Genomic DNA, 25256 nt, shown 5'->3' on the forward strand with positions numbered 1-25256 from the left:
AATGTTTTCAAATCCAGGAAATGATATCGATTTAAGAGTTAAAGATATATTGTCAGGAATAGTCCCAGAGAAACTTTCCCAGTATTGGAAATTATTGTATTTTTAAGAGCTGTAATAAGATGCAAACCGTCTAAGATATCAATAGTTTTTGATTGCAGCAACCGAGTAACAGGTAAAGTAAAATCAAATTAATTTTTTTTTATGCGTTTGAGGTTCATGCTCTAAAATGCTAGCTTCTAAAATCTTTTGTCTATTTTCTGAATAATTAAAAAAATAAGAAAGTTCGCGAACTTTATTAAAAACCTCTGCAACTAATAGGACATTACACGATTCACAAACTGATAAGTTCAGTCGATGGTTATGACAATGTGTATACAAAGCCTTTGAATTTTTATTGAGAACCTGAGCAGAAAGACCATTTATATACCCAGAGACAGAACTGGCTCCATCATATCCCTGACCCCTACAGTTTTTTATATCTAGATTTAAGTTGCTTACACAATTTAAAAGAACATTAAGCAAATCTTTTCCTTTAACTCCTTCATTACAATGAATAAATTGAATAAAGTCTTCTCTGATATTGAAATCACTATCAACAAATCGTAAAACTAATGACATTTGCTCTTTAGTAGATGAGTCACAGGCTTCATCTGCAATTATTGAAAAAAAAACATTTTTGCGAACTTCAGATAGTATAGATTCACTAATTTCTTCACCACAGCATTTAATAATTTCATTTTGTGAAGTCTTCGAAATGTAGGAGGCATTCTTTGAACAGTTATTAAGATGAGAGCCTAAAACATCATTTCCATTGCGTACAGCAAAATTTAAAAGTTTATTAAAACAACCAGTTCCACATTTCGAATATTCTCCAGCCTCTGGAAGATATTGTGAATCATCTCTGTGGCCTCTCAAAGGTGTATTGGTTTGACCGCAAAAAATTATAGCATCAACAATAGGACGAAGTATTTGGCGATTTTTTATTATTTTTTCTTTTACATTAGTATCAATGATGACATTTATTGGTTGACTTATGCCTGAGGAATGACTCAAAAAAATATTAAAAACAGGCATAGTAAATGCATGTAAACCATTTTTAGTTGACTCATGATTTGAAAATGATCTAATAGCATCAGACCATTTATTGAAAGGCTCCAAATACAAATGTGTTAACTTACGTGATCTTAGTTTGAATTTATTGCCAAATAATACACAAGATAAACAAAATGCACCATCAGTACTTTTAGAATATCTCAGCCAAGAAAACTCTTTCAACCAAAGATATCTAAACTGACGACCAGAATCTTTTGGGAAAATGTAATCTTCATTAGGAATAAACAAATTTTTAGTTAATAAAAAAATTTCATGGTCAGTTAAAAATTCAACCTTTTGTCTAAAGAAAGCAACATCATTTTGCTTAAAAGACTGGAGAGCATTTATTATTTCTTTAGGTGGTAAAATAATGTTCGAAGGGCATTCAATATTATTATTATAAAAATTAGGTACTTTCCTGATGCTTGAAGATTTTGTAAAAAAAGATTTTAATAGAACACTGTCCTTAGATATCTTTGAGTGAGAAGAAACATCTTTACTTAATGTTAATGATTGAGAAGATGTTGTCAATTGAGAAGAAGACATTGCTAATTGAGAAGAAAATCTATTTGATTTTAGAATACAAGATGTATTTTGTAAGACTGCACTAGTAGTTTCTAAGTCTGGGTTTGTTCTATGAAAGAATGTAAGGATAGAGTAGGGCTTTTTATTTGGATTTTTGGCTACTGTGCTGGGTACAATTGTAGCAACTTGATCAATGGTGGTCTGTTTTGTATCTAGAAATTTATTAGGTGACAAGACTGGCAGCAACTTTTTCGAAATTATTGTTTCTGATTTCCTGGAAAGTTTACGCTTTTTAGGAATACAAATTAGTGGGACATAGTGATTATGCTGAAATGTACCGGACTGAAAATTCCCATCATAACAAAACAAAATGTAAAATGGAGAACAACATTTAATGGGAGTACGTGGTGAGATCTCTTGGTTAAAAAATATTTTATACTTTTCAACACCGAAATCTGGGTAACAGGAAACAATATTACAAGAAAGAACTGATGATAAACCTAACAAACATAAAAAACCAGCCCATTTTTCTGTACTCTCACAGTTTGCAATTGCTTCAGCTTTAATAATATTATTATTTTCGAAGCCAGAATCTAATGCAGAATGAGATACTGACATACACAACAAATTTTTGAGATTAATAAAATGAGAACTATAATCAGAAAATATTTTTGAAAATAAAGGATGCTTACAGTAATAATCAGCATGTATATAAATTTCAAGGGACGTTAAAACTCTTAACACATTCATCAGTGTATTGTCAGCAACAAAAAATAATGATGCAGAGCTGTACATACAACTTCCAGATGCTTCTGACCTTAAGAAAAAAAAAAATATATTTACTTCATGTTTTTAAGAGCTAAACTTCTTTTATCAATAAATTTAAAATTGAGTAAAAAATCTTTGCTTTTTGAACAAATTCATAAATCAAATCAATGGTCAAGAATTCAGACAAACCAACTAATGATTTTGACATGCATACAATGCATTTTATTGTCTTTTAAGTAAGAAGGGATACAAACTTCGGCACATATATTTCTTCTTATTGTGCCATCAATATATCGACTTAAAAGAACTTCGTTACTAACCCTTTTGTTATTGTTGTAAACAAATGTATCCAATAAAGTTTCATAAAATGTATTTAAATCGACAAGATTATCGGTTTTAAATCTTTTAAGTACATCATCAATCAAGTTGTAAGCCATGCTTAAACGTTAAAAATTTAAGGAAATACTTTGTTTATAGAACGGAGTTCTTTGAGTTCCTTGAACTCTTTTGAGTTGTTTATCGATCTTTGCAACCAATCAAATTACTGCTACAAATGCTGCAAAGGATAGTTTACACTAAACATGTTTTTTTTTTAAACGAATCAGATTGTTACTTTTAATAGCGTAAACCAATGAACTTATCCAATTTTCTCATATCCTGCAAAGTAGAGTTTACATTAGCAAGTTTTATAAAATAGTTTTCTCATATCCTGCAAAGTATAGTTTACATTAGCAATTTTTATAAAACGCTTTTTCAAACATCCGCAAAACATAGTTTTCACTATAAACTTTTTCTAATTATATTTTCTAACAAAAATATATAGATCGGCAATGAATATTAGGCGGGCGTTAGATGTCATAATACTTATTTTTATTTTTATTTTTTTACCCCGTCACTTGCAGCACTTGACGGGGTTTAAGTCCGCCCCTGTATATATATATATAACCCCTAACTGGTTGTCAGAAAGTTTTTCCGTATTTTGTTGACTCAAAGTAAAAATTAAAATGCAAGACCGGAATTTTTTTTTTTATTACTTTATAGACTGCCTGCCCTAACCAAACCCTCAGTCGATATAGCAGCACTCCCTTGCAAGTCAGGCTATAAGATAGTCAATGTAGCAGCGCTCCGTTTCAAGTCAGGCTTTTTACTATAAATCATGATTTAAAGTAAAAAAATATAAAGATATAAAGCATGATTTATAGTAAAAATAAATAAAAATAAAAATATTTTACTTAAAAAAAATAAAAATAAAAACATTTTATTAAAAAAATAAAAATAAAAACATTGTTTATATTATTAAAACCATTCAGAATGTTTTTAAAAACATTCTGGTCAATTAAATTTGCATTTTTGCGGTTTTTTTAAAAAACGATTTATTTGTAATTAAATTAATGGTTTTAACTTTCTGACAACACGCAAATATTGGACAAAAGTCAAAAGTAACTAAAAGTGACGTATTTGTTGGCATAAGAATCATTTTTTTCCTTCCGTACTCCCAAATGCAACAATCTATACAACTATATATATATATATAGATATATATATATATATATATATATATATATATATATATATATATATATATATATATATTTGTATATATATATATATATAAATATATATATGTATATATGTATATATATATATATATGAATATATGTATATATATATATATATATATATATATATATATATATATATATATATATATATATATATATGTATATGCATATATATATATATGTTATTTTTTTTTTTTGAATAGCAATTTCTTCCATTGGAAATTCCAACAGAAATCAGTTCCATATATTGTGAACCTGTTGAGAGTGAGTTAATTATATTTAATATTTTTTGATTATTGTTATGTTTCTTTTTGTTGCTTTTTTAAAATTTTAACATGAGTTATTTAATAGTTTATATATTTATATATATATATATATATATATATATATATATATATATATATATATATATATATATATATATATATATATATATATGTATATATATGTATATATATATATAAATATATATATATATATAAATAAATATATGTATACAAATAAATATATATATATATATAAATATATATGTATATATATATATATATATATATAAATAAATGAATATACATGTATAAATAAATATATATATAAATATATTTATGTATATATTTATACATTTATACAAATATATATATATATATATTTATATATATATCCTCGCTTGCTTTATATATATATATATATATATATATATATATATATATATATATATATATATATATATATATATATATATATATATATATATATATATATAAAATAATATATATATATATATATATATATATATATATATATGTATATATATATATATATACATATATGTATATATATATATATATATACATATACTTATATATATATATATATATATATATATATATATATATATATATATATATATATATATATATATATATATATATATATATATATATATATATATATATAAAGCAAGCGAGGATATATGCGTCAGTTATTCTCTAAAAACATTTAAAATAACAGGTGGCATCCAACATTATGCAGGATCAGGAAAGTTAAAAAAAGCTACATAGCACAAAAATAGTCATAAATTTTATCAAGTTATAGCCAATCAGAGGTGAAGCTATCGTGAACTTACCAACACGTTCAATGAAAATCAATGAACACCATATTTCTTTTTATAAAGTTAGAAACATTTTACTATGGAAAAAAATTGGTGTTTATGCAGCTGTTAGAAAACCTATGCTTATGGCCAGAGATTAGCTTACAAGATTAAGGTGGAGTAAGGAGAGAAGAGAGTGGTCTATGGAGAATTGGAAGCAAGTAATTTTTAGTGATGAAAATAACTTTAAAGATGAAATGTTTTTATCAAATTGATCAAAACGAATGGGTACAATTTCAACAAGATTTTGAGCCTACCCACACAGCTTGTACAGTAAAAACATGGAGAAAGAAAACAAAGTAGTTTTGGCTACTTTGTCAAAACTACTTTGTTTTCTTTAGCAATAATTGGATTCAAGTTCACCAGACTTGAATCAAATTGTTGCTATTTGGGCTTAGATGGACAAAAAATTAGTCAAGTTACAAATAAGATCTATATATAGCCTAAAGCAAAAATTAGATACCTTGTCGTAAAGAGTTCCAAACAAAGTTTGCAAATTGATGCAAAAAACGTGTTGCTTAAAAAAAAAGCTTGTAGGAATATTGACCCATTATTGTTGTATTAGTTTTTTATATATTGCAGTTTTTTTATTTATATTTTTTGTAATTATGTTTAATAACATTTTTATATATAGTTTTATATTTTATAAAAAGGGTGTGGTGGCCCAACTGATAAACTCTCAAAATATACATCTAAATACTTACAGAGTTTAGCTACAACACTACCAGCTTATCTAAGAGACAGCACTCACCTAATACAACTGCTTAAACAACAACATATGTCTACGAAGGATTATCTAATGGTCACAGCGGATGTCACCTCACTGTACACTAATATTCCGCATGAAGATGGTATTGAAGCAGTGAGATACTATCTCCAACAAAATCCCAACCATGAGTTCCCAACCGATCTACCACCCTTCCACCCACAGCCTACTTCACCCTCATGATACGTACCATCCTGGAAAATAGCACCTTCCAGTTTGGCGAACAATACTTTCACCAGAGATATGGTACAGCCACGGGTTTGAGAATAGCCCCTCATATGCCAACCTTTTCATGGGAATTTTAGACGCAGATATTATGAACAACTACTCGGGCAAGATCCCAATCTATAAAAGATTCATTGATGATATCTTTTTCATTTTCAATGGCACGGCAGAAGAATTGGAAAATGTTCAAATCTTTATGAATGGTCTACACAACAGCATAAAATTCACTTGTAAACATTCACCTTGCACAATCGACTTCCTGGATCTAACCATCTCAAAGGGTCCTGTAAAGTTTAGTATGTAATATTCCCAAAGGGGAATATTACATACTAAACTATACAGGAAGCCAACGGACACCATGAACCTTCTATATTTTATATCAAACCATCCAAGACACCAGAAACCTGGTCTCATCTATGGACAGATACTGGCATACCAATTGATCTCCCGATTTTCTGATTGTGGGGGGGGGGGGGTTCTGAAAGGGTTTGGTTCCCTCAATTCAACATTCATTTTGTCAGTGTCCCCTGATTTTTGCGAAGAAAAGTTTACAGTTGATCCTCCTCTTGAATTTCTCTATTTGGATGATATATTCTTCCTGAGGAGTGGATTGCGGCATGATAATGAATTGTAATCCCATGTAGATGGTGTTGGTTTCTGTATTGGACAGTGTTTGTTGAGACAAGTTGATTATTGCTCTATCCCTAAGTTGTTTTCTCAACCTGAGATTCTCTTTGTTCAGTAGATGTTTGTATCTGTTGTTCAATGCAGCATGCCAGTTTGACATAAATAGGCTTTTCATGGAGAATGGCATAATTGATCTCCTCTTCTCGTTGGTATAATACATTCTATTGTTGTCGATGCTGTTGTTGATACTGTTGTTCGATTCCTAAAGAAATGTAGCCATTGAAAAAGTGTTTAGGTATGTGTATAACTAATTATTATAAGTGGAAATATTGAAAACCAATGTGTCACTTCTGATATTATGATGCTGGAGAAGATATTTAGCCAATAAGAATTTGTCGTTCTATTTATGACTTCTTCATAGTCATCTCACCTAAGAGGTTCCACTCTTAATATCATGATTCTATGTTGTGAAATCTAACCAATAGGAATTTGTTGCTTTATTTTAGACTTCTCCGTAGAAATATCTCTTGTGAGATTTCACTTTCATATCATGATGAATGGGTTATGAAATCTAGCCAATAGGAATTTGTTGTTTTGTTCACCATTATTCTATTGCAATCTAGCCTGAGAGACTTAGTTTTTAACATTGTGATTTTGCGTTAAAATGTCTAACCAATAGGAATTTGTCGTTCTCTTCCAGTAACGCCCCTCTTGACATCATGATCTTAGGTTAAGGAATCTAGCCCACCGGAATTTGTCGTTTTTATTTAAGACTTCTCCTCGGTAACCTTACCTCAAAATTATCATTTTTAGTTATAACACCATGAATTTGGGTTAAGAAATCAACCCAATTGGAATTTGTCGTTTTGTTTCTAGTTATTCCATTGCAATCTAGCCTGAAAGATTTAACTTTTGACATTATGATTTTGCGTTAAAAAAGTCTAACCAGTAGGAATTTGTCGTTTTATTCAAACACCACCCCGCTTGACATCATCATCCTGAGTTAAGAAATCTAGCCTATTGGAGTTTGTCGTATTGTTTATAGTTATTCTATTGCGATCTAGCCTGAAAGATTTAACTTTTCACATTGTGATTTTGCGTTAAAAAGGTCGAACTAGTAGGAATTTGTTCTTCTATTCAAGAATCGCCCCTCTTGACATCATGATCTTGGGTAAAGGAATTTAGCCAACTGGAATTTGTTGTTTTGTTCATAATTATTCCATAGCAAACTTGCCTGAGAAATTTAACTGCTGACATTGTGATTTTGTGTTAAAAAGTCTAATCTTGGGTTAGGGAATCTAGCCCAATAGAATTTGTCGTTTTTATTTAAGACTTCTTCTTGGTACCCTTGCCTCAAAATTATCATTAGTATTTTTAACACCATGATTTTGGGTTAAATCTACCTAATTGGAATTTGTCGTTATGTTTATAGTTATTCCATTGTGATCTAGCCTGAAAGATTTCAGTATTGACATTGTGATTTTGCGTTAAAAAGTCTAACCAATAGGAATTTGTTGTTTTATTCAAGCCCCGCCCCTCTTGACATTATAATCCTGGGTTTAGAAATCTAGCCTATTGGAATTTGTCGTTTTATTTAAGACCTCTCTGTTATTATCTCGCTACAACTCTAACTTATAAATATAACTTTTGAAATCGTTATTTTGCGTTAAGAAGTCAAATCCCTAGAAATTTGCCGTTTTATATAAAATAAGAGGAAAAAGAGAAAAAATCTTGGTCGGAGGTGGGTCTTGAACCCCGTACTGTGAAAACTATGTCGGTGCGAAGGCATATTGCTAACCGTTTGAGCTATACAACTTGGCGGTGAGGATAAACTTTTAGAATATATATATCAAAATAACATTATATTATGTAAGATGGTAGAAGAAGCGAAAAATTAGTGTAAACCTTGCACGCATGTAAGCTATAAAGTTAGTTTGAATGATTAAATACATATACAATTATAAAACATATATCTTAAAATGAAAAAACAATTATCGTAAAATAGTAAATTTATTATAAATACACAAGTGAGATGTGATTTGTGAGAGTCAGGGCTCTGGTGTTTAAGAGTTCAATCATAATTAAGTAGTGGTATTACCTGTGATGCCCTCCTCAGAACCATGGATGTGTCACAGATGATGTTTCAGGCAGCAATAGTATCATAAACATAACACCAATCGTCAAAGGCATATCATCGTTTTTATTACTACTACCCATGATTTATGTCATGCTAGTCCTATTGCGATAGTTATGACCTCACTACTAGAAAAGCCAATTCCTTACCATATCCCTAATTTTATATAACACTGGTGTCCTCCGATATTAGTGGCATGGCAAATTTGTGAGGGTGTATTGTATGGGTATTGTGATTCTAAATATGTTACAGGCATATCTAGAATTAGTATACGCATATATCTATAATCACGCTAAATTTACAAATATATATATGCGTGTCCATACATAAGAGCTTTCCTATGTATGCTGGTATTTATAAACAACCATAATGAATGGAAAACCAGCATCCATATAGTATATATCATGAGAATAAGAAAAAAAAAAGAAAAACAGTAATAATTGGACTCACCATCTGTGTCTAGATCAATCGGCTTGTAGGGTACGAATACTTAGGTAGTGCAGAAAAAACAAAAACACGTTGGTTGTATGGAGCAGTGATAGCAAAGTTGATATTAGGCGGAAAATTTTAAGACTCTATCAAAATATGTTAGTAGATACACTTTTATGTCAATGCGCACATAAATATATATAACAATGTGTGATCAAAACCCAACATGTTCTACTATCAGAAGTGGCGCGAAGACGTTGATAGACTTTATTATAAAGTTTTATAACATAATTAGGTCCCTCAGGGGATTAGAATGAATGAGGATAAAATAAAAAGAAAATTTAATATAAGCATTAAATGGAGATAATCGAGTGAAATAATGTCTTGCTAAGTATCGAGATCTAATCAGTTTTGAGTTTTGGTGAAATGTTATAATGTTGCTACGGTAATCCAACTAGTGATTATCGTTGCCCTTAATTCTCCATGGATTTTCTATGGAATTGTTCATTCTCCAATCAGAACTTATTACCATATGATTGGTTGCTTGGAAAGTTCCCAATTTGATTAATATTTAGTTTGCGCCTAATCGTATTTGTAATAAAGACCACAGTAAGTTGAAAACTGTCTAACATAGACTAGTGCATCCTGTAGCAAGTGTGCACCAGTAATCTAACTAAAGTAGTAGGTCTAAATAAAATATCTAGAAAGGAAGAAACTAGAAGTTAAGTAGTGCACCAGTAATCTAACTAAAGTAGTAGGTCTAAAAAAAATATAAAGAAAGGAAGAAACTAGAAGTTAAGTAGTGCGACAAAGACAGGACACATAATAGTAATAATAGTATATGTAAATCAATAAATAGATCAAAAAGGTAACAAATAGTCAGAAAGCTTTAATGCCGTAGGATTAGTGTAGGAAGAGGTCGTTGCTCAGTGGAACTGCAGCTCCCCTAAAAGAGTAACAAGAATATTTTTTTGTATAATTTCATACACAAAGAGGGTTTGTGTACTGGTTGGAACACTTTGAACCGTAATAGCCTGAGAGAAGTAAGGAAGAATTATCTAGTAAGATTAAGTTTGGTATCAGATTATCAAAATTTGGACAGATGTCCAGTAAAAAACTAAAGCTTACGTAGAAGAAGTAGGTACACAAATTACTTTATATTGTACAGCTGTCTACAACTGTCTAAGTATAGTCTTTCTAGAGTAAAACACCGCAAGCAAGTATAGTATATATTTTATTGTATGCAAGAACTAGTGTTGACTATAAAGTTTAGAAAGGTATATCATTGCAGTTGTCATCGTTATCATCATTCCGTATGTAGGGTTGTAAGTTGAGATACCTATTGGAGTTAAAATGTAAATCAAAGAGTACCACCAATGTGCGTTTCTTTCCGAAATATTGGCTAGCCATTTCAGCTATTGAGTTCTCTTATTGAATTTGTCACGATCCCTTCTGAACCCCAATAATAGGAATTTAAAGATAAGGTTTCATGTCACCCATATTTCCAATACAAAAATTGTTGTTTGCATTTCTGATACTAAAATTGTTGTTATAAATTTGGTTACTGTTACTTATTGTCCAACATATATTTATTAACTTTAAAAAGCTTGAGGCATCAGTCTTATCTGGAAAATAACTTTCAATAGCTGCAGAAGTTGTAGGATCAATGTTGCAAGAACAAGTGGTATACTTTGTTCATTATCTTCTGGATAAAGTGATTTATAAGATAATTTGAAACCTTATTTGAAATTTGACTGAAGTAATTGGTCTTTATCATACACATCATGAAGTAACTTCCATGATATTTTACAAGCATGTACATCAATAACATCATGAAAATGATCAAAACAAAAAGCAAGGAACATAAAACGTTTAGAATTCAAATTGTTTTGTATATTTTTGAGAAGATAGGGAGCGTCAACAAATAAATATTTAATACTATCTTTTTTTGTAGAATGAGTAATACTACTAACATGGTTGGTATTTTTATATTTTTGCAACAAATGTAAAAAAGCAGAAACATAAGTAGACTGATCATCAGAAGTTACACCACAAACATGAAAACCATTCTCTTGTAGAGATGTAATGCACTCATCAACATGGTCAGCAAACCCTCAATTTAACCTCAATGTTTACTTTTGGTATAGCTTTTATAACAAAATTAAACTTTTTTTTATAACTAGCAATCATAAAATTCATTACGCCTTTATATAAATTTCCCTTACTGTCTACTCCTATCGTTCAACCACCTTGATATTGCACTTCTTTCTGCAAATATTTTTCATCCATCATCTTTATCAATTTTTTTTTTTTTTTTTTTAAACATCTTCGCTTCCAACAAGGCTGCAAGCAGCCACTAATTAAAGTTGAAAGTTACTGAAAGAGAAAAGATGAAGATTGTAGAGCAAGAAAACGATTGACGGACGACTTAAAAGATTGCAAATTATATGAATCAGGAAAACAAGATGAAGGAAGCGAATTCCAAAGAGCTGATGTTCGAGGAAAAAAACTAGACGAATAATCGTTTTTGGAGCACTTAGGAACAGTCACAGAAAAAGGATGACACTTAATTGAATGACGAGTAACACGAGAATGAATTATAGTAGATGGCACAAAAGACGCTAGCTCTTTAGAGCAGCGCCCGTTAAAGTATTTGTAGAAAAGAGAAAGAGAAGCAACATTATGACGATGTGATAATGGTTGGAGGTTGGCTGCTAGAGCAGGTCCAACAATGTTTACAATGCGTTTTTGCACCTTGTCTAAAAGAGAAAGGGCATCATTAGAAGATCCGCCCCAAATATGGCAACAGTATTCCATACAAGGCCGGATTTGAGATTTATAGAGATAGAGAATAGAATCCGAAGTAAGAAAGTGACGAGCTCGATAAAGAGATGCAGCCTTAGCAGATGCTAATTTTGCAACTGATTTGATAAATGGTTTCCAAGAAAGATTGGAAGTAAGAGTTAATCCTAGAAGATAAAGAGTAGATGACTCATCGAGTACATCACCGTTCATAAATATAGGAAGATCTAAATTTTTGCGATAACGATTGGCTGAAAAAAATTGAGTTATATCTGAATTAAAGTTCACCAGCTACTGTGAGCCCCATGCTGTAGCAGAAGTGAGATCCTTTCCAAGCTCAAATGCCCCCTCCAAGTAATCAGAAGGTGTTGGTTTCTTATCATGACAAGAGTAAATGGTAGTATCATCAGCAAACAATACCACCTTAGATGTGACAATATCTGGAAGATCGTTAATGTAAATTAAAAAGAGTAAAGGGCCAAGGATAGAACCTTGAGGAACCCCTGAAGTTACAGAATAAGAAGAAGAGTGTTGTCCATCGAGGACAACTTTTATGCTACGATTGGAAAGGAAGGATTCAATGATCTTAAAGATGTTGCCGGATACACCATAAAAAGAAAGCTTATGGAGAAGACCAGCATGCCAAACTTTATCAAAAGCTTTTGAAATATCAAGAGCGATGGCCTTAACCTCTCCACCTTTATCTAATGCACGATAAAACCTGTCAGTTATTACTGTCAGCAAATCAGCTGTAGAACGAGAAGATCGAAATCCATATTGATGGTCAGAAAGTAAGTTATTAGAGTTAAGATGAGAAATTAAGTGTTTGTTAATTAAAGATTCAAAAACCTTGCTTATGATAGGAAGAAGACTTATGGGATGGTAGTTAGACGAATCAGATCGCTCTCCAGAATTTTTGAAGATAGGGATAACAGATGCCGCTTTCCAGCAGGCTGGAAAGCAAGACTCTGATAAGCACTTGTTGAATAGTTTTGAGAGTATAGACGACAGCTCCGGAGAACACTTCTGCAAGACAATAACAGGTATGTTGTCCGGGCCAGAAGCTGTAGAGGATTCTAGGCAGGAAATCACTTTAGATACAGATGCTGGAGTGATATGAATCTCAAGCAACGGATCAACCTGTTTGTTGGCAATATCAGGTAGAACGCAACTAGTGAAATCAAGAGATGATATTGATGAAAAGTTTTTAGCAAACAATTCGGCTTTGTCTTTAGGTGAGGTGACAAAGTCTGAACCATACAAGAGGGTTGGAATTATAGATTTGTCCTTATTATTGATATTATTAAAGATTCTCCAGAAGTCACGAAAGCCTAATTTTTGAGATGAGATACAAGATTTCATGAACTGAGAATAGCGGGTTATGGCGTAAGACAAAACCTTTTTTACAATTGTTTTGAGCAGTAATAAACAGACGTCTGTTTTATGGAGAATTGTTTTGCTGATAAGTATGGAAGTAACGGTTTCGATTGGCAATCGCAGCAGCACAGTGTGAAGAAAACCATGGAGGAGAGTGAGGCTTGACCTGGAATCGTCGAGAGGGAATAAAAGATTCCATGCCAGCCTGAATCCACGAAGTTATGTAAGAAGCACAATTGTCGACAGGAAGACGAAAGATTTCTACCCAAGGGCCATCACGAAGAAAATCACGGAAAGAATCCCAGTCAGCTTTACTGTAGTTGTAAGAGGTACGATAATAGGGGGATTCAGGTGATGAAGAAGAACGAGATATTAGTTTTAGAGAGATCAAACTGTGATCAGAAGAACCTAAGGGTGAATGTGGAGAAACTGAGCACTGACTAGGATCAGAAACAAGACATAAGTCGAGTAGAGAAGGTAAATGATTCGGGTTGTCTGGAAAGCGAGTTGGAAAGTTGACTATTTGAGTTAGGGATTGAGAAAGGCAAAAGTTGTGGGCTTTAATGCCTGCCGAATCACTGACACTTGAGCCAAGCCATTCAGAGTGGTGAGCATTAAAGTCACCAATAACAACTATATTAGCTGATGGATAAAGAGAGAGGGCTTGGTCAATATGATCAGAAATAACGTCAAAAAGTGTGTAGTCTTGAGATGAAGGAGAGCGATGTAGAACAAAGAGAAAGGCAATAGAGTGAAGTGGTGCTAAACGAAAGCACATAAAAGAATTGTCTGTGGATTCAAACCTAGTTTCAAGACAAATGGGTGAATTCTTACGAATGTAAATGCCCAGGCCAAGCATGTGACTATTGGAGTCTTTGCGAATTAGAGGAAGATAACCATCAACACTAAGATCACAAGATGAGACAGCCGAACTCAAATTAGTCTCACAAAGAGCAAGTAGGTCTGGTGAACTTTGCAAGAGATAAGACTCAACAGAAGAAAAGTTACTTCGAAGACCACGAATATTAGTTAATGATAGGTTTAGAGAACTTGGTGATGATGATGGTTTTTTGTGTTTTATAGTTTTTGGTACTTTATTCATTTTAAATTAGATTGAAGAACTTGACTCAAAGCATAGATAGTACTCAGAACACTGTTTAATAGCCCAAGCAATTGCCTCATTACTACTAGCAAACCCTAAGCCGTAACAAAGGGCTCCAAATGTGGCCTCCGCAATGCACACCAAAAGCACAAACAGGGACACCATCCATGCGCAACATGGCACTGTTAAATACTTTGATATTTTTCAGCTGTTGATGGAATCAGCCTCTCTGAGAGCTACCACAGAGTTCGGGAAACCTGACTACCAGCCGGCCTCAGAACCATAAAACTGAGTTTTAGAGCTCTACCCTTATTAGGAGATAATAGAATGAGTTGCCTAGTCATAAAAACAGAGACACAAGTAAAACGCATGCATTGAGTCAAGAAGATCCAGCATTCAACATCCTAAACTGGAAACAATGTAATTATATACATCTGCGCCAGCCTAATAGATGAAGAAGGGGTGCGAGGCTGGTCAACAGATAGAATCTGTTTACCCCTTAAGTCTTTGCCTAGGAGGCCTTCTTCAAGACAGTAGCTGGGTGCATTTAACATCTGCCCAAGATGAGTATTTTTATCGAGACACCATCTCTAGCCTTTACTCAACCAAGAGCCCCAAGGCAGGGGGTGTTTTAAATAGGAGTTGGCATCTTCTAGCCTTTGCCTAAAAAGGCGTATCCTACAAGGCAGCAGGACATGAAGCAGATTGTACTGGGTTACATGTTACCAGTAGCAGGAAAACCTGATCTGACTGAATTTTATCTTGGTTTAATAAACTATTCATAGAATTTAATGGTATTACCCCACCTTTTTTAAATTTTTTTAAAAGACAAAATGATGGTAGAGGAAACTGTTCTAATAAGATTTTATAGGCCTGCGCCGATGTATATGGAAGAATAAGGGAATATCTTAAAAGATTTGATGAAAACCTTGGCTGATCAACTGGTTTTTTGTATTTTATTTCATTGAGTTCAGTTATTAAATCATTTAAGAAACTATTTTCTTCGATGTGATTTTTTGCATCAGCTGAAAAATCCTCCAAAACACTTTTTTTTCCCAATGCACAGCCAATATTTTGAAATCATTGAGGCAATGGATCATAAGATAATTTAGAAAAGAATTAAAAATGCACACATTCATCAACTACAATTGCTTCTTCAAAATACTAAAAACTTCAAAAATACCCAAGTGTTGATTATTTTCTAACTTGAAAAAAATCTGTTTGCCATTTTATGTTTTAAGCCGATACCTTTGAAGGTTAAAATTTAATTATAATAAATTTAATGAGTTTTATCTATTTTGGATTCATCCTGATTATTTAAAGGATGATAAAAAGACGGTGGCATTCTAAATTTTGATGTAGTTAAATATACTAATGGTGGTATTTTTTCAGTTAAGCAATAAATAGTTGGTTTATTATTTAAATCTAATATTACTCTTTTGCCTTTTTTTCTTTAAAATGTTTAGTACAAATAGCCAAATTCTTACTGGGCTTCCATAACTTTCGATTGGTAAATGCTACCAACTGTTTAAATAAGTCAAGATTATTTGCAGGAAATACAATTTAAGTTATAATAACATAAATAGAATGTATATATATAAATAGTTATATATATAAATATATATATATATATATATATATATATATATATATATATATATATATATATATATATAGATATATAGATGTATAGATATATAAATATATATATATATATATATATATATGTATATTTTATATATATATATTTATATATACACATATGTATATATATATGCCTAAAAATTTATATATATATATTCATATATACAAAATACATATTTATGTGTATATATATATGTATTGTCTATATAAATTTAACTTTATATATATTTATATATAAATACACATACACACTTTTATATATAAAAATATATATATATAAATAACATACATACACAACATGGATATAATACACACACACACACACACACACACACACACACACACACACACACACACACACACACACACACACACACACACACACACACATATATATATATAGATACATATATAGATATATATATTTATATTTGAATATATATATCTTTATATCTATCTACTATAGCATATTTGTGTGAGGGTTATCTCACATTTTTTGATTATCTTAATTGATACGGACTTTTTAGAAAAAGAGAAAAGAAACCAAGAATATTGAATGAAATGTTTGCTGCTTCATGCTAAACACTTAATCAATGTTGCAGCACTCGGCTGCGAGTCAGGCTGTTTGTCAGTTGATGTATGTACTGAAGCCGCTGGCAGCATTCTATTTCAATATAATATATGTTTAAATATATATATATATAACTTTTTAAATATATATATCTTTATATATATATCTTTATATATATATATATATATATATATATATATATATATATATATATATATATATATATATATATATATATATATATATATATATATATATATATATATATATATATATATATGTATATAAATATATTCATATGTATATATATATCTTAATATGTATATATATATATATCTTTATATACATGTATATATGTATATATATATATCTATATATATACCTTTATATATATATTTATATATATATATATATATATATATATATATATATATATATATATATATATATATGTATGTATAAATTTATATAAAAATTATAAAAACTCTATTCTAATTTTAATCTTCAACATCATGTTTCTCGATCAGTAGGTTCAGCAGGAAGGTTTCCTGATAAACTTACTGATGGAGAAACATAATGTTGAAGATAAAAGTTAGATAAGTGTTTTTCTAATTTATTATTGCTCTGTTTCTTAAGAACATTAGGCACTGTATTTGTAGAATACACTGACACAATTTATATATATATATATATATATATATATATATATGTATATATATATATATATATATATATATATATATATATATATATATATACGTATATATATATATACGTATATATATATATACGTATATATATATATACCTATACATATATATATATATATATATATACATATACATATACATATATATATATATATATATATATATATATACATATACATATATATATATATATATATATATATATATATATATATATGTATATATATATATATATATATATATATATATATATATATATATATATATATATATATATATATATATATATATATATATAAATATATATATATATATATATATATATATACAAACTGCAAGTTAAAAGTTTCCGGACATTTGGATTTTGTTCATATTTTTTATTAAAACTCACATAATTATTTCAAAAAAATTTAAATATCATATTTATTTTCTAAAAGGTATATATAGTTACTATTTAAGAAAAAAAAAGGACAAAATATAAAATCACAAAAATACTAATATCACTATTATTATTAAACTGTCTTTTTGTCAAAAAATAAGCCACTTGTTTTTATCACTTTTTTTGCAATCTGTGGCATCCTATTTATTAATTTGTTTATTATTTTGGCTGTAATTAATAACCAGGATTCTTCTAACTTCTGCCACAGGTGCTCTTTAGATATTTGGAATTTTTGTCTGACCTTTCTGTCCAATTCTTCCTAAAGTATCTCTATTGGGTTTAAATTTGGTTTTTGGGCCGCCCAGGTCATTGTTTTTGAGGACACCATTTATTTTCTTGTGCTTTTATATAGTTCTTACAAAATTTTAAGGTTTGTTTAGGGTCATTGTCCTGCATAATAACAAAACCACGACCAATAGTTCTTAAGCCAGAAGGTATAGCATTGTTTTCTAGAATTGTTTTATATCGTTCTTTTTTCATTATACCCTCAATTTTAACTAGGTCACCTACACCAGCTGAAGAAAAACATTCATATACCTTAACTGACCTACCCATGCTTGATTGTTGGCACTAAACACTCTGGGATCATTTTTTCTTCTGTTGTTCTTCTGATGTAAATTCTGTGTCTTTGCCCAAACAGTTCAAATTTGGACTCGTTGGTCCATAATACTTTTCTCCAGTCTTCTTCTGTCCAATTTTGGTGGTCTATAGCGCATTGTAACCTTTTATTTTTATTTCCAATCCTAGCAACGGTATCCTGACCGCTATACGGCCAGAAAGTCCTGCTTGTTTAAGACATCGTTTCATAGTGGTTAATGAAATAGATTTTGAATTGACTGTTATAGCCTGAGGTTATTTCTGTATATTATATTTCTGTTATAGCCTTAAAGCCTGAAGTTATTTCCGGGGCCGTAAGTCAACGACTTCTTTTACTCTTCAATATTATACTATTATCTTCTGCTTTTGTTGTCTTCCGTGGTCTACCAGATCTTTTTTTGTCTTCAAAAATGCCTGTTTCTTTCCATCGTTTGATGGTATCTTGTACAGTACTTCTAGCAACTTTTAATTTTTTGCAAATTTTACAAACTGAACAACTTTCTTTATGTAATGTAATTATTTCAGATTGTTTTGCAACCGTTAAAGAAGGTTTTTTACCCATATTTTTAATTAAATAGTCGAATTATAAAATTTTAAAATTTTTTTCAAGATTTTTAAATGCAACCGCCATTAATACCAAATGAAAACTAAACAAAACTAAATATTCTTAATCATTTTAGTTGGCTATCATTATATTATAAATATTTACTTAATGTTTCAACAAATAAATAACTTTAACAAGACCAAACTCTTAAGAGTAATGTAACACTATATATCAAGTTAAAATTAAAAAAAAATTATATATCAAGTTAAAATTAAAAAACAATTGAAAAAACAAACTTATGCTTGGTATTACTGACCTCAAACTTACATAAACACTTAAAATTAGTAAGTTTGAGTATTATAAATTAATATTATTGATTAATTTAATGATACAGGATAGATTTTAGCTTTTTAAAATAAAAATATCAAATGTCCGGAAACTTTTGGCCTGCAGTGTATATATATAAATACACTGCAATATGTATAAATAAAGTCAAGTCAGTTTATTTTACATATAGGGTGCTCAATGTTCATAATAAACAGAGCAGTAATAAGTAAAAAAAAAAATAAAAAAAATATATATATATATACTGTTATTTTTATTATTGTTGTTAAAAGATTTAGTGGTACATTAGCTTATTGTTATTGTGTTTGTTTTTTATCTGATTTATATAATATTTCTTTCACCTTCTTTTCAATATCTATTCATTAAAGCAGATAAACCAGGTTTAGCTCTAGATTCAATTTTCAATTCATTAACTAATGTTTGTAGTTTATCCTCGCCAAGTTTTTTTTTTTAATTTTATTTATATTTCAATGACTCTTGTCGTTTTTATAAATGTATCATTAATTTTTTTTTATAATGTTATTGCAAAGGTTTAAAACAATAATAATTAAGAATAAAATAATATTAAATATAAATAATAAAAAAGATAAAAAGATTAGAAGTAAGTTTTATTTGATTAACCAATTATACTTAATATAAAATAAGAAATTGAATGAAAAAAATATTAATATGCATATGAAAATAATTTTTGTATTGATTTATGGACTTAATTTAAACATCTGAAACTGTCCAAAAAAATATAACTAATTTTGATCATCATCCATTTCAGACATGAGTAAAATGTATAAAAGAGCTTAATTCAAGTTTTTTCAAATTTAAAAAAATTACTGAAACTTATATTAAAAACAGTTAATTTAAAAAAATTTAAATCCAATCAAAAAACCATTTGCACCAAAAATTTTAGTACAGTTAGAAATTCGTCAAGTAGGTTTATTAAGTTTCATCAAACCCTTAAGGTATATATATATACCCTATAAGGTATATATATACCATCAAAGTATATATATTCCGGGCATTCTGTCGATGTTCACTCTTCCTTGTATCAATTATAAGCAGTCAAGATAGTTAAACAAGGTAATTTTAATTCTTTTTGCAATTGATCAATTAAAGTAAAAACCTCTTTGAATTTTTAATTACCAAATCTCTAATAACTTATCTATAGTCTAACAACACAAACAAAAATGTAACAAATACCACAAAAAAACAAAGATACAAAAGTATAAAGTGTATATATATTATATGAACAATGTTATATTAAAAGATAAAACACAAGAACTAACTACTCTTTTGTTTACTGTTAACTCCTAATAATACAGCAGTAGCTTGCTACTTTTATGTAGTAGTCATCCGACTCTTCAATGGATGCAACTTTCATGAAGTGGTCATCTAAATCTCCAATGGATTTTCCATGGATCTTTTTTTTTTTTTTTTATTTGATTATAAATCTCCTGATCTATAGTGATAAATTAACCCAATATTATTATAATATATTGCATTTTTTTTTGATTATTTTTTAATTATTTTTACCAAATTTTTTATTTTGTTTTTTTTAAAGTGTATTTTCCAACTTTTATTTTATTATATTTATAAATGTGTTTATACTTCTTTTTAAAATTAATAATGCATTTAACTTCTTTTTTTCTTTTTAATCCGTAAGTGTGTTGCCAATCTTCAATTTAGACATACCAACTATATTGAATTAATTTTTAATGAAAATACCAAAAATGAAAAAGAGTGCTTCTTTGATATGTTGCGAGAAATAGCCCTTGTTGACCTAACCGATTGCTTTCTTTAAATGACAAGAGAATTCAAACCTAATTTCATGACTAATTGATGCAAAAGTATATGGTAGGCTTAGACCCATATGATCTTGCCATAGTAATATAGCTTATACATATTCACATCACATAGTGGCTAATGCAAGATCCAAAGAATAACAGGCATCAACACTGAGATGTGATGTTCAAGTTTGATCAAAAGTTACTTCAAGACCACAAGTAAATATAAAGATAGATAGAAAAAATTCGGTTGTAGGTATAGTTTTTTATGTATAACAGTTTTAGGTGCGTGAATCATGTTTTAATTTATTAGAGAACTTGACTATATTTAGCTTCCTCAGCCTATGTATTAAACCCGATGTCATACAAGGTGCTCCTAATGTGGCCTCAACAAAGCACACTAAAAGCACAAACGTACTAGGAGCACAAATTGACATATTTAATTATTTGCAATTATTTCATTATTGCAATTAGTTTCTCTGCTTTCTAATTTGTGCAAGATAGGTCCAACATACTGGTGAAACAAAAGTACTGTTCTTAACTTGTATAGTCTAGGCATGACAGGCTTTCTAAGATGAAATGTTATTAAAGGTTGTTTTTTTTTCAAATGCTTGTGAGCATTGGTCGATTTTGTGTTTAATGGTGTTTGGGAAAAGAAGAGTGCCAGGGGTATCCATGGCCTACAATAATGATACGGCCGAATATCTTTCTTTTCGAAGCAAAAAATTAAAAGGGTAACTTTTCAAAACATAAACATATCGTATATCATGATAGGCCACACTTACCGCAATTAAAACTATATTTTTTTGAGAAATATTTGTTTACTGAAGTGTTCATATTATATAAAATTTGTTTCTCAAAAATTAGACACTTTCCTTTACCTGATGATAATGTTTCTAAAAACTTACACCGCTAAAATAAGAGAACATTTTACTTTGTTCATCAATACAAAGTTTTAATTATTTTTTTAATAAAAAAATATTTAAATTTTAAATGACTTTATTAACTTAAAGATGTACCTTGTATTGTATGTATATATATTAGGGTTATGACTTTTTTTCAACCCATACTCCTGTGTTGTAGTTTGATGAACTTTTACCTAAAAAACACGAATGGAACTATTATTTGCATATCTATTAAAAAAAGTTCACCTCGCCATTGGAAAATCAATTTTGACATAAAATCGATTTTTCAATGTTGGGGTAAACTTTTTTTCAAAAGATATGCAAATAATAGTTCATTTTATGCTATTTTATTTGAAAAAACGTCATAACCCTAATGTATTGGGTTGTCCGATAAGTTCTTGCCGTTTTTCTAAATTTGATATAACTTTATTTTTTAACATAAAATAACAACAATTTAATCAGTAATATATTCTCTGTTGTTTGTTACAACTTGCTCCCAACGTTCAACAAGTTTTTTGGTTCCTCTTCAGTAGAAATTGCCCGGCCTCGATTTGAAAAATTCTTCTAACCACGCCCGCAATTCGACGTCATTATTGAACAAAACGCCTTGCAAAGCACTTGAAAGAGATCGTAAGAGGTGGAAATCCGATGGTGCTAAGTCTGGAGAGTATGGAGGATGTGGCAGCACTTCCCAACCAAGCGTTTGAATCGCCTCCTTGGTCATAATGGCAATGTGGGGACGGGCATTGTCTTGTTGCAGAAGAATACCATATTGCCTATCAGGTCATTTTTGCTGGATGGCGTTGTTTAATTGTTGCATCTGTAGAACATAAAGTTCCGCATTGACTGCTTGGTTGCGATTAAGCAAAACCCAGTAGATAATGCCTTCCCAGTCCCACCATACACACAGCATTGTCTTCCGTGGATGAAGAACTTGCTTCGCACGCGGGGTCGGTTGTTGTTTCAGGCTTAACCATTCTTTGTGCTGCTTCATGTTGATGTAGAGACACCATTTTTTGTCACCAGTGACAATGTGATAAAGAAATCTTTGCTTATGTCCATGAGTTGAGAGATGACAAGCAAGCAAACTGGCAGCAATGGTGGATTGTTGATTTTTATTGTTTTTGCTCAATATGTGCGGCACCCAAGCTCCGAGTTTTTGAATCTTTCCCGTTGAGTGGAGATGTTCTGCTACTGTTGATTTATTGGATCCTATAAGCTCTGCCAATTCTGTGGTTGTTTGACGGGCGTCTTCGTGCAGAAGTTGATTCAAACGCTCTTCATCAAACTCACTTGGTCGCCCCGAACAAGATGCATCCTTGAGGTCAAAATTGCCACTTTTGAACTTTGCAAACAATATTGAGCAGTTCTTTCAGCTATGGCACCCTTTCCGTATACGACACAAATCTCTAGCAGCTTCCGTGGCTTTGGCACCTCGGTTAAACGCAAAAAGAAGGTGGTGTTGAAATTGCTCGTTTTTGTTGACTTGACACTTCATTTAAATGCTCTGAAAATTAACAAAAATGAATCAAAACAAAAAAACCAAATAGACTTTCTCGTAGAGCGAAAAATTCTCTTTCAAATAACACAAAACATTATACTAAAAAATTTCATTTCAATTGCAAATTTTTTAATTTATAAAAAACGGCAAGAACTTATCGGACAATCCAATATTCTTCTAAATATATAAAGGGCAATGTGTGTGTGTTTGTTTGTTTGTTCTCTATAGAAATTCAAACCGCCGGACCGATCTCGATGAAATTTGGCATGGGGGTGGTCCTCTAGGGGGAGAAGGTTCTTAGCTGGGTTTTGACCCCGTACCCCGACCCCCGGGGTCAGGGGGGCCCTAAAATGGGCCTCCCTGACCCCGGGGTCAGGAGGGCCATTTTTTGGGCCCATTTTTGGGCCCATTTTTGTGTACAGATATCAGGTGCGCCAGTTTAAATATTGGCCCAGGCAATGCCGGGTAACTCCAGCTAGTATATATATATATATATATATTTTTTTTGTTATTCACCTCCTCAAGGCCGAGAAGGCCACTACAGATGAGGAGGCTACTTAATAGTGGTTATAACCCTCTCTCAACTCTATAACTCCGAAACACGAACCTTGACGAACAAGGCCGCTGCGCGGAGAAACAAGTTGCAAGAAACAAATATATATATATATAAATATAAGCAAGAAACAAATATAAATATATATATATATGTATATATATATATATATATATATATATATATATTTTTTTTTTTTTTTTTTTTTTCTTTTTTTCTGAAGATAAAATCTCAATAATGTTAACAAGATATATAAAATGAGAAACAAAAACCTAACAATCAAGGAAGAATATAAATTAAAATATAATAATTCAGCTGTATAATCTAACATTTGCTACTTCAATTCAGTTCAGCTTGATTGTTTATTACTTTAACTAATTCAGCTTCAATCTTTTTCTTTGTCTGCATTTAAATCCCTTAAAACTATTCTTTCGAATTTCATCAGATAATTTTTTCTGTTCATTGTTAAAATAAATATTCACAACAACTCGATTTTCAAATTTTACACCAATAATTTGATGTTCATCGCATAAGAATGAATTAACACAATCAATTAATCTAATTTTTGTAGCATATCGATCAGAAAGAGTTGAGTCTCTGAGTTGAGTTTGCCAATATTTTGAAACCATGGAGACAATAGATAACAAGGTGATTTAGAAAACAATGAAAAATGCATATATTCATCAACTACAATTGTATATTCAAAATACTAAAAACTTCAAAAAACCTATGTGTTGATTAATTTCTACCTTAAAAAATATATGTTTGCCATTATATAATTTAGGTTGATTCCCTTGAAGGTTAAAATTGAGTTATAATTAATTTAATGAATTTTATCTATACTGGATTCATCTTGATTATTTAATGGATGACGGAGAGATGGTGGCGTTCTTGTTTTTTATGTAGTTGGATAAACGTGGTTTTTTTTTTAGTTAAGCAATAAATAGATGGAGCTGGATTTAAATCTTATGTTACTCATTTGCCAGTTTTTCTTTAACATGTTTAGCACAAATAGCCAAATCCTTACTGGGTTTCTATAACTTTCTATAAATGCTACCAACTGTTTAAACAAGTCAAGATTATTTGCCGGAAATATAATTTAAGTTATAATAA

At 30.1% G+C, this 25256-nt stretch overlaps 1 protein-coding gene across 3 annotated transcripts in view; it reads left to right on the forward strand.

Moving 5' to 3' along the window:
* The window catches only part of LOC136089214 (uncharacterized), a 145486-nt gene that overhangs the window by 37806 nt on the left and 82424 nt on the right, over window positions 1-25256 (forward strand). For all 3 annotated transcript variants that reach the window (XM_065814966.1, XM_065814964.1, XM_065814965.1), the window contains exon 5: window positions 4151-4286. In XM_065814966.1, the coding sequence (XP_065671038.1) occupies window positions 4151-4240 (90 nt within the window). In that variant the 3' untranslated portion in view covers window positions 4241-4286. The remainder of the gene's footprint in view (window positions 1-4150; window positions 4287-25256) is intronic.

This window comes from Hydra vulgaris, chromosome 13 (genome assembly GCF_038396675.1).
Source record: "Hydra vulgaris chromosome 13, alternate assembly HydraT2T_AEP".
Taxonomy (NCBI): Eukaryota; Metazoa; Cnidaria; class Hydrozoa; order Anthoathecata; family Hydridae; genus Hydra; species Hydra vulgaris.